The sequence below is a fragment of the Saccopteryx leptura genome, chromosome 5 (assembly GCF_036850995.1).
Source record: "Saccopteryx leptura isolate mSacLep1 chromosome 5, mSacLep1_pri_phased_curated, whole genome shotgun sequence".
NCBI lineage: Eukaryota > Metazoa > Chordata > Mammalia > Chiroptera > Emballonuridae > Saccopteryx > Saccopteryx leptura.
Window position 1 is genome coordinate 217,899,943 of NC_089507.1, and position 13,416 is coordinate 217,913,358.

Genomic DNA, 13,416 nt, shown 5'->3' on the forward strand with positions numbered 1-13,416 from the left:
CCACTGCCCGGGGCACCGCCCCCCCTCGGTCACCACCCTTTCTCCAGCCTGGGCCCCTTGGCGTCTGCTTCTCCCCAGGTGCAGAGTGACTCTTCCAAAGGACGCAGACAGTAAGACACCCCGGCTGGCCTATCGTCCACAGAGTCCAAATCCCGCATGAATTGGCGCCCGTCTCCCCACCCCCGTCCCCCTGCCAGGCCCTGGTCCGCAGCTGCCCTCCTCAGTCTGGCCAGGCACCGCGGGGACAGCGTGTGGGGAACCCCACCGGCGCCCGGGCGGGGCTCTTGTTCCCTTTGCATGCGGGGCCCCTTCCTCCTCTGGACTTCTCTTCCCAGCGCAAACGTCTCTGGTCCTCCCAAGACCCCAGATGCCCGAGATTACATGTGACCCCGAGGACCCCTTCCACTTCTCCGGGCAGAGTGGCTCCTACCGGGTACCCTGGGCCGCTGTCCTGCCGTGCCCACCGCTCTGTCTTACTCGCTGTACTTTTCTTTTTTTTTTTTTCATTTTTCCGAAGCTGGAAACGGGGAGGCAGTCAGACAGATTCCCGCATGCGCCCAATCGGGATCCACCCGGCATGCCCACCAGGGAGCGATGCTCTGCCCATCTGGGGCATCGCTCTGTTGCATCCAGAGCCACTCTAGCGCCTGAGGCAGAGGCCACAGAGCCATCCCCAGCGCCCGGGCCAACTTTGCTCCAATGGAGCCTTGGCTGCGGAGGGGAAGAGAGAGACAGAGAGGAAGGAGAGGGGGAGGGGTGGAGAAGCAGATGGGCGCTTCTCCTGTGTGCCCTGGCCGGGAATCGAACCCGGGACTCTTGCACGCCAGGCCGACGCTCTACCACTGAGCCAACCGGCCAGGGCCTTACTCGCTGTACTTGAAGTTCCTTTCCTGTGGGCTTATCGTTTCCTTAAGGTCTTGTTTGCCTCCAGGTTCCACTGCCTGACACCTTAAGCGTAGAGGGTGTTTAATACAGCTTCTTCCATGGGTGCATTGAATGGAGCAGGGGATGCATGGTCCCGCCATCTGTATCCTGTGTGTCCTTGCACTGGGGGCAGGGGGCAGCAGACAGGAAAAACAGTGACAAGCACAGACCTCGCCCCAGAAAGGGTTCTGTTTCTCCTCAGGCTCATGAGCTCAAAGCCAACCCTCACCTCCCCCCACTTTTTAAAAAATATTTTATTTATTGATTTGAGAGAGAGAAGGAGGGGGAGTGGGAAACATCAACTCATAGTGGTGGCTTCCCGTATGGGCCTGGACCGGGCAAGCCCAGGGTTTCGAACCGGCGACCTCAGCCTTCCAGGTCGACGCTTTATCCACCGCGTCAAAGGCAAATGCTTCGGGGTGAAAATGAGTGGAGGGTGCTCCCCCCCCCCGCTCCCGTCCCCCACCCGGCTCCCCCCCCCCCAGTGCCGTCTTCCGTCTTGGAAATAAATGTCTACTTTTATTCTACGCTTTGCTCCCAACCTGCGTTCTTTCCCAAGGCCTTCTCAGGACGCTTGTTGGGGACACCCTGCCCCAAGCCAGGTGCCCACTCTCAGCACTTCCTCTTTCTAGATCTGCCATCTGATATGGCAGCTGCGACCCACATGGGACTGTGTGAATCTAAATTAAAGTGAAATAAAACTGAGACGTTAGTTTCTCAGCCCCACTAGCCACACACTTCAAGTGCTCAACAGCCACATGTGGCTAGTGGGTATCATTTTGGGAGAGGTCCCATTGGGTGGCACTTGTCATCTAGACATGCATTTCCTTGCTTCTGACAGGGTCCTATCACTGCCAGCACCCTTGGGCTCAGCTACTGACAGCTCTCTCTTTGGAAGTGGGAGCATCATTTCAGCTCCATGTATCTCTCCCAGGGATGCCGGGCGGACGAAAGCTGGTAAAAAGCTCTGTGACCTGGTTTCTGAGGACGGCTTTCCTAGAAGCAGGGCTGGAGGTGGGGGCTCTCGTGAAAGGGAGGTGTGGGAGGAGAGCTCTGGGGAGAGGAGGAGTGAGGAAGCCGGGACCCGGCAGGAAAAGGAGTTAGCAAGCCTGACCTGTGGTGGCGCAGTGGATAAAGCGTCAACCTGGAAACGCTGAGGTCGCCGGTTCAAAACCCTGGGCTTGCCTGGTCAAGGCACATATGGGAGTTGATGCTTCCTGCTCCTCCCCCCTTCTCTCTCTCTCTCTCTCTCTCTCTCTCTCTCTCTCTCCCCTCTCTATAATGAATAAATAAAATCTAAAAAAAAAAAAAAAGGAGTTAGCAAGAAGATGGTCTCGGCTGGAGTCCAGCCTCGGCCGGACCCTTTGGGGAACCCGGGAGTAGTCAGTCTCAATAGCACCAAGAGCTGACCATCCTGGCGAGCGCGGTCTGGGCTGTGGGCTGCCACTGGTGGGGACCGTACTTGCGGCTGAGGGTAGTTCACAGGTGTTTAGGGGGGGCAGCTGTGAGCCCTTTAACAGCCAATACGCACAGGAGCTGGGGGCGAGGGAATCCAGGCAGACACCCACTCACCGTGATGCCCGGACCCTGCCTTCCCGAGAACAGCTCCGTCCTGCTCTGCTCTCCAGTTCCTGAGGGCCCAGAGCTGAAGGGCGGACCCACACCCGTCACCTTCCCACAGCTCTCGACTCTCTTTTGAGTAGAGCACTGTGCGAGGGGAGCACTGTGAGAGAAGTTATGCGTAAGTCAGATGTTTACACCTGAGTCATAGCCAGCTCAGCGCTTGATTCTGCAACAGGGAATATTTCATGGACAAGGATGGTTCAGTTTAATTTCATCCTGAGTTGTTTTTACGGGGAGGAATCGAAAGTATTTATAGAGATGATGAAGAAGGCTAAACTAAGTTCAGTATGGTAAGGTGGGTGAGTAAACTGCTCTTACATTTAATTTTTTTTAATTCTTTTTAATTTTTCCCGTGATTTGAGAGAGAAAGAGAGGCAGGGGGAAGGAGAGAGAGAGAGAGAGAGAGAGAGAGAGAGAGAGAGAGAGAGATGCCTCAACTCATTGTTTCACTTATTTGTTCCATGTAGTTGTGCACTCACTGATTGCTTCTCACACCTGCCCTGACCAGAGAGGGATCAAACCCACAACCCGGGTGTGCCGGGCAATGCTTTATCCACTGAGCCACCCGGCCAGGGCATTTAGGTTTCATTTAAATCATAGGCATCCAGAGCCGTAGTGCATAATTACCACCCTTAATTCCTTTTCTTTGAATGACCACTATCCTATGCTCTTCATCTGGTCTTTTATTAAACTTTCCATTATGGAGAATGTTGAACGTACAGACAGAATAGAATAATGAAACCATGGGCACCCTTCCCTACACTGCAGCACGAATCAACTTTTGGCTCACCTTGGGCAACTAGAAATCTTCTCGGATTGAGAGCAGCAGTGAGGACAAGCAGAGGGCCAGGACTAGGGGTCGGGAGACCTGAGCCTCCTTTGCAGGAAGTCTCCGTCCGTCCGAGGGCTCACCTGGGGCCTGCACGGCCGCCTCTTTGGAAGGATGGCTCACTGCCCAGTCCGGCAGCGGCAGCTGGGGCTCAGTTAGACTCTGAGAACCCTACTTAGAGGGACTTCTCCGTGATTCTTATCAATGTCAGTGGTGCCTCGAGTCCCAAGTGCGTGTCCCGACTTGGGTATTCAGAGTGACTTTGCAGCTTATTCTTGCCTATCCTCGGTTTTCTCACCTGTAAAGTGGGAATGATTGCAGACCGGCGCCGCCTCAGGACTAAGGGAGAATTAAACAAGGTAATGCAGGTGGGAATTCAGCAAAGTTCTGGGCTCTCACTTAGCGCTTGATAAATTAAACCTGGATGACTTTTAACATTTTTTTTTTTTTTTTTTTTGCAGTTTTGTATTTTCTTTGTAAACTCCTGCTTGTATTTATGGTGTTTGCTTCTGGTAATGCAATTGTAGCTCCTGGGACTTGACCTTTCTCTTACCTCCCTTGTGGGATCATGCCACCAGAGAGCCACATGGCCAGAATGGGGATGGCACTGGGCACAGGTCCTGCCTGACCCAGAGAGCATCCTAAAATGCTTGCCCTCCATGAGGGCTCTGAGGTCGGCCAGGGCTGCGGGCTTGGCCCTGCCCAGCCAGGTAAAAGGGGCTCCCCTAGGCTTCCTCCCAGCCCCACAGGGGCAGAGGGCTTTTCAGAAATACCCCATCTTCTCACACCCGCCCACTGTCCCCCACTTCTGGAATCATCCAGGCTTGGGGGTGGGCAGTGCTTCCCTGCTCACAAGCCAGGCTTCACAGCCCCTCCACAAAGTCCACACCCCTTCCTGCCTCAGGTCCTTGTAGGATGTCCCTGGCCCCAGAGCAGGACGGCTCAGTCCTCACTCACCCAGATCCTGCCCAAGCTCTTCTCTCCAGCGGACTACAGCATTATGGAAAGAGGGAGGGGGGCGGAGAGGATGGGGGAAGAAATGAGATAGCTGAGAGATAATACTGGAATAAGATTTCCAAGTTAGATACAAAGCTAGTTAACTTCCACAGGACAATAAATAAAACCGTCACCTGTGGCGCTAATTTCTCTACCCAACAGAAATTATTTACTTCTCCCAACAAAAAGTCATTTGCATCTCATCAGTTTTCTGTAGAATCAGCACCCAACTTTACATCGTCTGGGTTCCAGTCAATAGCAAATAATAGTCAAGGTTACTTTTCCCCGAGAGAACCAGCCAGCTAGCTCTCAGATGGTTTTGTTAACATAATACTCTACAGTAACATTGTCAATATAAATACAATGCAAGCCACATATGTAATTTTATTTTGTTGTTATTCTAAAGTTTTTTTATAAGCTACATTGTTAAAAAAAAAGAAGTAACTGGTAACATTAATTGTAACGATATAATTTACTTAACCCAATATATCCAAAATTACTCTCATTGCAACTTGTAATGAATTCCCCCAAAAAAGTTACTGATGAGATACTTTGTATTCATTTTTTTCTAAGATTGAAATCTGATGGGGTTTTACACTCACAGCGCATCCCAGTGCAGGCTAACTATTGATACATCTGAAGTGCTCAGGGCCGCACAGGGCGAATAGAACAGCTGTTGGAAGGAGGAGCGCAGCTCTAGAGCCGTGTTTCTCAAACCTTAAGGGGCGTTAGAATTTCCTGGACAGCTTATGACAACACAGATGGCTGGGCCCCACCCCGGAGTTTCTGAGTCAGTGGATCTGAGGCGTGGCCTGGGCTTCTGCCTTGCTAGCGTGTTCCCAGGGGAAGGTGCTGCTGCTGCCCTGGGTACCACCCTTTGAAAACCACTGTTCCAGGACGACTTTGAAAGGACCCGCAGTCATCTGGTCGCCTTGTTTGCAAGCTGTGGAGTTGTGGTTCCTCTGAACGTGAGTTTCATGTTAGGAGACTTGGAAGGCGGCTCTGATGAGTCAAGAGAGATGTTCAGATTTGGAGGGCAAAGCCAGGGGGTGGTCATAAAATGAGGAAGCTGCCCAGAGGAGCTCACAGAGCTTCCCAGGAGGCTGAGCCACCTGCCAAGACCCCCACAGACTTGAGCCCTGCGTGCTACAGTTTATGCAGTTTTCGTCTCCCCAGAGAGGCTCACAGAGTTAGTTCCACGGCGGCCAAGGCAGACAGGGACAGTATTCCGAATTGACTAAGAGCACAAACCCAGGAGATTGTCTATGGTTACCACCATCCTAGCCAGCTGCCTGGAAGGATGAAAGAGCAAGTGCCCATGTGTTTGTCTAAAAAGCAGCCCCTTCACTGCACATACTGAGCCTTTTTCCGATGACTGTATCTGTACTGTGTGATGTGATGGGTGCAGGCTCAGTGTGATTAGGTTTTTGCTTTGTGCAGAATGGATACAGAATATGTGTGAGGGAGATCTCTTTGGGGGTGCTGGGGGAAGGGCGTCCGCCATATGTGAGCGAGATCCTCTGTGTGGGAGGGGGGTTTGTCGAGGGGACCTGCTCTGGAGGAGGAAGGGGGACCGGTTTGCTGTATGTGGTGACTACCACAGTATTTGTGATGACCAGACTTTGGGTAGTCCTGTGCAACATAAAATGGTATATTAATGCGTATGCTGCCATATTCTTTCTGGGCATAGACTGTGTAGGTGGGCCCACACTGTGCACAGTGGGTGGAGACCCTGTGATTAGTACGCCCACAGGTGTGCGCTAAGTGCAGGCTGTAGACGGAGGACATACCGCGCAGGCTTCTGTGAAGGGTCCACCCGGAGTGTGGTGGGCATCCACTGTGTGTGAAGGGAATGTTTGGGGAGTCACGGTGTATAAGGCATATATAGCGTGTGTAGAAAGGAGATGCGTTTGTGACAAGTATACACTGTGCGGGTGATACAGGCACCCTGGGGGAGGGGCAGGCCGTGAGATTTGGAGGCACTCTATGTGTGATGGGCATACACTCTGACAGATACACGTGGAATGGGATAAGTTCACAGGTAAGGGAGTGAGCACCTGCTGCGTATGGAGTACACATTGTGTGGTCGGGAGTAATTCCTGAGTCATAGGCGCAGCTGGTGTGTATATAACGGACATAGTCTTTAGGAATACACTTCGTGTGAGTGTGACGAGTACACACTTTGTGGGACAAATAGGCACTGCGTGATCCTGCACTGTGGAGAGGGCTGTGTGTGAAGCAGTCGTGGGGACGGGTCTACTCCTTGGCTGTCAGGCACTCTGTGTGTGTGCAGCTTGTGACGGGAATATGGGGTGTGTGCCTCCCTGCCTGTGAGCAGACCAGACGGAACGGAGCGCTCTGCCCGGAGAACGCCCGGCAGGGAGCGGAGGGTTCTTCCTCTGCTTCCAGAACCCGCAGACCCTTGAGCCCACCCCACGCTGTTTCAGGTTCTTCCTCAAGTTCTTCCTCAAATGCAACCAGAACTGCCTCAAGAACGCAGGGAACCCCCGAGACATGCGCCGCTTCCAGGTGGGTCCGGGGAGGGGCCCCGCCCCCACGCGGTCCGCCAGCCTGCGGGCCCCTGACCGTGGGCGCGGACGCGCGTGGAGGCTACGGCCTGGCCACCCTGGGCGAGACCAGCCCAGCTCCGTGCTGCGGGGTCTGGAGCCCGCTGGGGGTGGGGCAGCTCCGGCTCAGCTTCTGCTGACTGCCGAGGGAGGCTTCATTACAGTCCCACTTAAGGAGATGCTAATTGTGACATTTTTACATGATTAACGACCCATCTAATTTGCATCGCGTGAAGCCGGGAGCAGCTGCCCTTAGCGCATCCCCAACCCGCGCACCCGTCCCGGTGAAGGAGGGGCGCAGAAGGCAGCCCCAACTTCCTCCCCGCGGGCGGGGGCGCTTGGTGACCGGGTCTCAGGTGGAATCTGCCCCCTCTCCACTCGACAGTCTCCCTCCCGCTTGCTAAGACCCCTTCCTGCCCCGGGGCCCCGGGAGCACACCCTGGGCTCCCTTGTGGAGGCAAAAACGGTGGCCACCCACCCCAGGGGGCAGGGTTTTGTTTTGGGTTTTTTTTCCCCAGAACTCTTGATGTTTTTCCAGCTCCTAGGGGTCACTTTCCCCCGGGCAGCCGGAGAGTGTGCCTCTAGGGGTGCCATCCTAGCTGGCTCCCCTTCCACCAGCTCAGCCCCTAAGAGGCTGAAGCTCCTCCCTGACGCCAGCGACCCCAAATTGCAGCATCCAGCCCCCCCACACACACCACAGTTCCTTCCTGGGAGCCTCCCCCGCCCCCAGGGCCCCAGCCAGCCTGGTCTCCACTCTCCCCGCAGGTGGTGGTGTCCACGACGGTGAGCGTGGACGGACACGTGCTGGCCGTGTCTGACAACATGTTTGTGCACAACAACTCCAAGCACGGCCGCAGGGCGCGCCGCCTGGACCCTTCCGAAGGTCAGAGCTCGGGGTCTGGCCCCCGTGCCGCCTGCCCAGCCGGTGCTCAGGCCGCACCTCGGGGCCAGCCCCCTGACCCGGCTCCTCTCCTGCCTCCCAGCTGCCACCCCCTGCATCAAGGCCATCAGCCCCGGGGAGGGCTGGACCACGGGCGGCGCCACCGTCATCGTCATCGGCGACAACTTCTTCGATGGGTTGCAGGTCGTGTTCGGGAACGTGCTCGTGTGGAGCGAGGTGGGCCACCCCTGCCAGGCTCCGTCTGGGCCTCCGGGCTGGGCCGGCCCCTCGCCGCGTCGGAACCCGCAGGCCTCCTCCTCTCCCTCTCCCTCTCCCCTCGCAGCTCATCACGCCCCACGCCATCCGCGTGCAGACGCCCCCGCGGCACATTCCCGGGGTGGTGGAGGTGACCCTGTCCTACAAGTCCAAGCAGTTTTGCAAAGGAGCCCCTGGCCGCTTTGTCTACACGGGTAAGGGGTCAGGTGGGGGAGGGGAGGCCTAGGGGCGGGGTACGCAGTCGGGTCCTGCGCCGCGGTTCTGGGGCCCTGGTCCCCGATTAGCCCAGGTCTACCGTGTGGCCGCGCCCCCTAGCGGCTGCCGTCCTCCCCGGACGGGCCACCCACCTGTACCCGTGCCCTATGTCCGCGACTTTCTTTTTTTAATATTCTATTTATTTATTTATTTATTTTTATAGAGACAGAGAAAGAGTCAGAGAGAGAGGGATAGATAGGGACAGACAGACAAGAACGGAGAGAGATGAGAAGCATCAATCATTAGTTTTTTGTTGCGACACCTTAGTTGTTCATTGATTGCTTTCTCATATGTGCCTTGACCATGGGCCTTCAGTAGACCGAGTGACCCCTTGCTCAAGCCAGAGACCTTGGGTTCAAGCTGGTGAGCTTTTTGCTCAAACCAGATGAGCCCGCGCTTAAGCTGGTGACCTCTGGGTCTCGAACCTGGGTCCTCCGCATCCCAGTCCGATGCTCTATCCACTGCGCCACCGCCTGGTCAGGCCTTCCGCGACTTTCTAAGCTTGTGCTCTCCCTGGGCTGGTCTCTGGCTCCTCTGTCGCGCACCTAGTCTCCGCCCTCCACATTCTCTGCCTCCTGCCTTCTCCACAGGGTGTCTAGAACTTCCCACTAACCAGGGTCTAGAACAGGTGCCCCAAACAGGGTCGCTGCTCCCTGAATCCTTCCTGGGTCTCTATGTTCCCCCAAGCCTCACTGTACATGCACGCTCGTGCGCACACACACACACACACACACACACCTTGAAGAAAGCCAGGGCAAGAATTAACACAAGACAGGAGTGAAAGCCACGCCCTGACGATGTGGGGTAGAATCCCCCACCCTGCCTCCACTTGGCCCCTGGCCAGAATACACCCACGCCCCCCCACCTCCTCCACCCTGTCCCACAGACACTCGCAGAGCCTTGGGGGGGCTCCCACCACTCGGTCGTGACCCTACTTACTGTCAGGGAGTCCCAGGCTAACTGGGGAGGCTGAGCTGCGATGGGGGGAGAACGTGCTGGAGGGGTTGGCGGCCGGGGAATTCCTCCGGGAGGGACTACGGGCTAAACTGGGACAGGAGGGAGGAACCGGACCCGGAAAGAAAGTTGTCCAGGGAGAAGGGAGAAGGAATGCGAGTGCAAGGACCCAGAGTGTTTTATGATCTGGGTTCAACTAACAGAAATTCTCTAACTCTGGAGTTGCACACAAGGTAAGTTGTAAGGCTTTGACAAAGCTGGTGAGTTAGGCTGGGGTGAGGTGCTGCTCAGAGTGCACCTGCGCTGCGATAAAGGGAGATTGTTAGGGGTTTTTTGTTTGTTTTGTATTTTTCTGAAGTGAGCAGCGGGAAGGCAGAGAGACAGACTCCTGCATGCATCGGACTGGGATCCACCCGGCATGCCCACCAGGGGGCGATGCTCTGCCCATCTGGGGTGTTGCTCCCTTGCAACTGGAGCCATTCTAGCACCTGAGGCAGAGGCCATGGAGCCATCCTCAGCACCCGGGCCAACTTTGCTCCAATGGAGCCTTGGCTGCGGGAGGGGAAGAGAGAGACAGAGAGGAAGGAGAGGGGGAGGGGTGGAGAAGCAGATAGGCACCTCTCCTGTGTGCCCTGGCTGGGAATCGAACCTGGGACATCCACATGCCAGGCCAATGCTTTACCACTGAGCCAACCGGCCTTTTTTTTTTTTTTAATAACAAATAATTTACTCCCAATAAAACCAAATGCAGACAGAAAACTCTCCCTCTAGTCCTATGGAAACTATTATGTAGATACAGTTTACTTTTTTGCAATAAGAAAGGAACTGGGGAAACTTGGAACCTCACTGACCCATGTGCCTAAAGTTTTCTGAGAGTTCGGGCTGGGCTTGGTGGAGGGGCCCTCGCGAGGCTCCTGGATGGGTTGGTTGCTAGCGGGCTGGGCCCTGAGCCCTGCCCTCGCTCTGTGGGGGTGGGGGGGGTGGGGGGTGGCAATCTCCAAACGCGGTTGCTCCCCCAGCCCTGAATGAACCCACCATTGACTACGGATTCCAGAGGCTACAGAAGGTCATTCCCAGACACCCCGGGGATCCTGAGAGGCTACCCAAGGTACTCAGAGGGGTGCAACAGGGTAGGGATGAGGGAGTCCTGGGGCGGAGCGGGAAGTCGGGGGCACCGGCCCCTCTGTCGCCCCCAGGGACTGTTCCTTGGTCCCTGGAGTGCTGTGTCCTCCCCTGTCCCCAGGAGGTGCTGTTGAAGCGGGCGGCCGACTTGGCGGAGGCCCTGTACGGAGTGCCCAGCAGTAACCAGGTATGGCGCCTCCGGCCGCCTCCCAGCGACTCCAAGCCTGGGGCTGTCCCCGTCCCCGTGGCCGCGTCTGCGGCTGCCCCGGTCGTGCCCTGCTCTTATCTTCGCAGGAGCTCCTCCTGAAGCGCGCGGCGGACGTCGCCGAGGCTCTGTACAGCGCCCCGCGCGCGCCCGCGGCCCTCGGACCCCTGGCGCCCAGCCACCCGCACTCCGCCGTCGTGGGCATCAACGCCTTCAGCAGCCCGCTGGCCCTCGCCGTCGGGGAAGCCACGCCGGGCCCGGAGTCGGGTGCGTCCTGCAGCCCCCGGCGCGCAGACGGCCCCTTGCCCGCGGCGCGGCGCACCCCTGACGGCCACTCTCTCGCAGGCTACGCTCGCAGCTGCAGCAGCGCGTCGCCCCGCGGGTTCGCGCCCAGCCCGGGCTCGCAGCAGAGCGGCTACGGCGGCGGCCTCGGAGCTGGCCTCGGCGGCTATGGGGCTCCGGGAGTGGCCGGCCTCGGCGTGCCGGGCTCCCCTAGCTTCCTCAATGGCTCCACGGCCACCTCACCCTTCGCCAGTGAGTGTCCCCTGCCCACGAAGGGAGGAACTGGGATCCCACGGAGCAGAGTGGGGCTCGGCCCCTGTCCCTGGGGGGAGGGGGCTCCAGCACCCTTGAGGATCGACACTGGTCTTGCCTATTGATTGCGAGTCAGGCCAGCTCTCTGCCTGCGACCTCTCTCTCTGTCTCTGAAGTTGGGCGCCCCGCCCCCAACTCCACCCCTCGGCTTCACATCCCGGGCCCCGGGGCCAGTGCGGTTCTTACACTTGAAGCTCTCTTTGCTGACTCTAGTGGTACAGGGTCCCTTCTAGCCCTCCCGTCCTCATGAAACGGGCTTTTAACTAGCCGATGTCCAGGGCTGAAACCGTGGCGGACCGCCACCTTTCCATCCTATCCCCGGACTGGGGAGGAGACTGGCACCCCCTGCCGGAAGCCTGAGGGATCTCAGGGCTCGAGAAAACGGGAACTTCCGTCTGGTGGTCGCATACTTACTCCCCTGGAGCTGGGTCTGGGAGGGAGGAGTTGAAAGGAGGGAAGAGGTGGGGCCAGACAGAGCGAGCGAATCCTGTGTGGTCCCACAGCTGGATTCAGAGCCTGAGTGTCCAGATCGGGAGCCGCCTGCCTGACTTTCAGCAGGTTATTGACTTGAAACTGTCGGTGTCTCCCCTGTACAATGGGTTCGTGGTCACCGGCCACCTAGAGCTGTTCTCAGACCTGAATGTATCACTGGGCACTCGTCATGCTCTGTCTGGCTTCTTGGGGGGAGGCAGTTCAAAGCTCGGTGGCTGGGCCACGGGATAGTTATGCTTTCGCCATTCCGCACTGGCCTCCAGTCCCCTTCCCAACGCCAGGTTCCAGAGCAGCCTGTTTTCAGGTCCTAGCTAAGCTATTCGGCTGGCATTTATAAAGCACCTATGGTGCGCAGAGCTCGTCTTTATCAGTTGTGAGAGAGACTTCATACATCAAGTCCTGGGGGACGCTGCTGAGTCAGAGGAAGGGAAGGGGGAAGGCCGTCCACGGAGAAGCTGGTTGTGGCTTTTCCTGTGGTTTCCTCCCCTGTCTGTCCCCTGTCTTACGTTGGCTGTTGCTGAGGACCCACATTCTCTGGCCACCTGCCTAGCCTTCCTTGTCAGTGGCCTGCATCCTGGGTACGGCTCTTTCTCGCTGTGGGGTTGAGTCTGCAGCTCTCCTCTCTTCCGGGGCTCCACTTCTGGAGCCCTAAGCCCCATGTCCCACTGTCCATACAGGCCTGGTGTCCCTTCCAACGCCTCTTCAAGGCGTCTGTCCTGGCTATTGGCTCAGGCCAGTCTTTGTTGCTCTCTCCGTCCTTCAGCTCTGGGACAGTACTCTTACAAACCCCCCTCTGGGTGCCCCCTCAGATTTGCAGCTGGTGGAGTCTGGGCCACCAGTCTGTCTGTCCTCCCCCCCCCCAGTACACAGTGCCATCAGCAGTGGAGGAGCACACTGCCCCGTCCCCCCCCCAGTACACAGTGCCATCAGCAGTGGAGGAGCACACTGCCCCGTCCCCCCCCCAGTACACAGTGCCATCAGCAGTGGAGGAGCACACTGCCCCGTCCCCCCCCAGTACACAGTGCCATCAGCAGTGGAGGAGCACACTGCCCATCCCCCCCCCCAGTACACAGTGCCATCAGCAGTGGAGGAGCACACTGCCCCGTCACCCCCCCCAGTACACAGTGCCATCAGCAGTGGAGGAGCACACTGCCCCGTCCCCCCCCCCCAGTACACAGTGCCATCAGCAGTGGAGGAGCACACTGCCCATCCCCCCCCCAGTACACAGTGCCATCAGCAGTGGAGGAGCACACTGCCCCATCCCCCCCCCCAGTACACAGTGCCATCAGCAGTGGAGGAGCACACTGCCCATCCCCCCCCCAGTACACAGTGCCATCAGCAGTGGAGGAGCACACTGCCCCGTCCCCCCCCCAGTACACAGTGCCATCAGCAGTGGAGGAGCACACTGCCCCGTCCCCCCCCCCAGTACACAGTGCCATCAGCAGTGGAGGAGCACACTGCCCCGTCCCCCCCCCCAGTACACAGTGCCATCAGCAGTGGAGGAGCACACTGCCCCGTCCCCCCCCCCCAGTACACAGTGCCATCAGCAGTGGAGGAGCACACTGCCCCGTCCCCCCCCCCCAGTACACAGTGCCATCAGCAGTGGAGGAGCACACTGCCCCGTCCCCCCCCCCAGTACACAGTGCCATCAGCAGTGGAGGAGCACACTGCCCCGTCCCCCCCCCCAGTACACAGTGCC

At 57.6% G+C, this 13,416-nt stretch overlaps 1 protein-coding gene across 5 annotated transcripts in view; it reads left to right on the forward strand.

The window, feature by feature from the left end:
• Positions 1–13,416, forward strand: part of EBF4 (EBF family member 4) — a 45,669-nt gene that overhangs the window by 26,720 nt on the left and 5,533 nt on the right. For 3 of the 5 annotated variants that reach the window (XR_010751478.1, XM_066384275.1, XM_066384278.1), the window contains 8 exons: positions 6,820–6,901; positions 7,705–7,822; positions 7,923–8,056; positions 8,163–8,289; positions 10,324–10,412; positions 10,548–10,613; positions 10,721–10,898; positions 10,977–11,165. Coding sequence is in view for 4 of the 5 variants with exons in the window: in XM_066384275.1 (XP_066240372.1) it covers positions 6,820–6,901; positions 7,705–7,822; positions 7,923–8,056; positions 8,163–8,289; positions 10,324–10,412; positions 10,548–10,613; positions 10,721–10,898; positions 10,977–11,165 (983 nt within the window). In the remaining variant the exon portion in view is untranslated. Of the gene's footprint in view, positions 1–6,819; positions 6,902–7,704; positions 7,823–7,922; positions 8,057–8,162; positions 8,290–10,323; positions 10,413–10,547; positions 10,614–10,720; positions 10,899–10,976; positions 11,166–11,728; positions 12,497–13,416 lie in introns of those variants that run through there. The other 2 variants (XM_066384277.1, XM_066384276.1) reach the window with 2 other exon arrangements.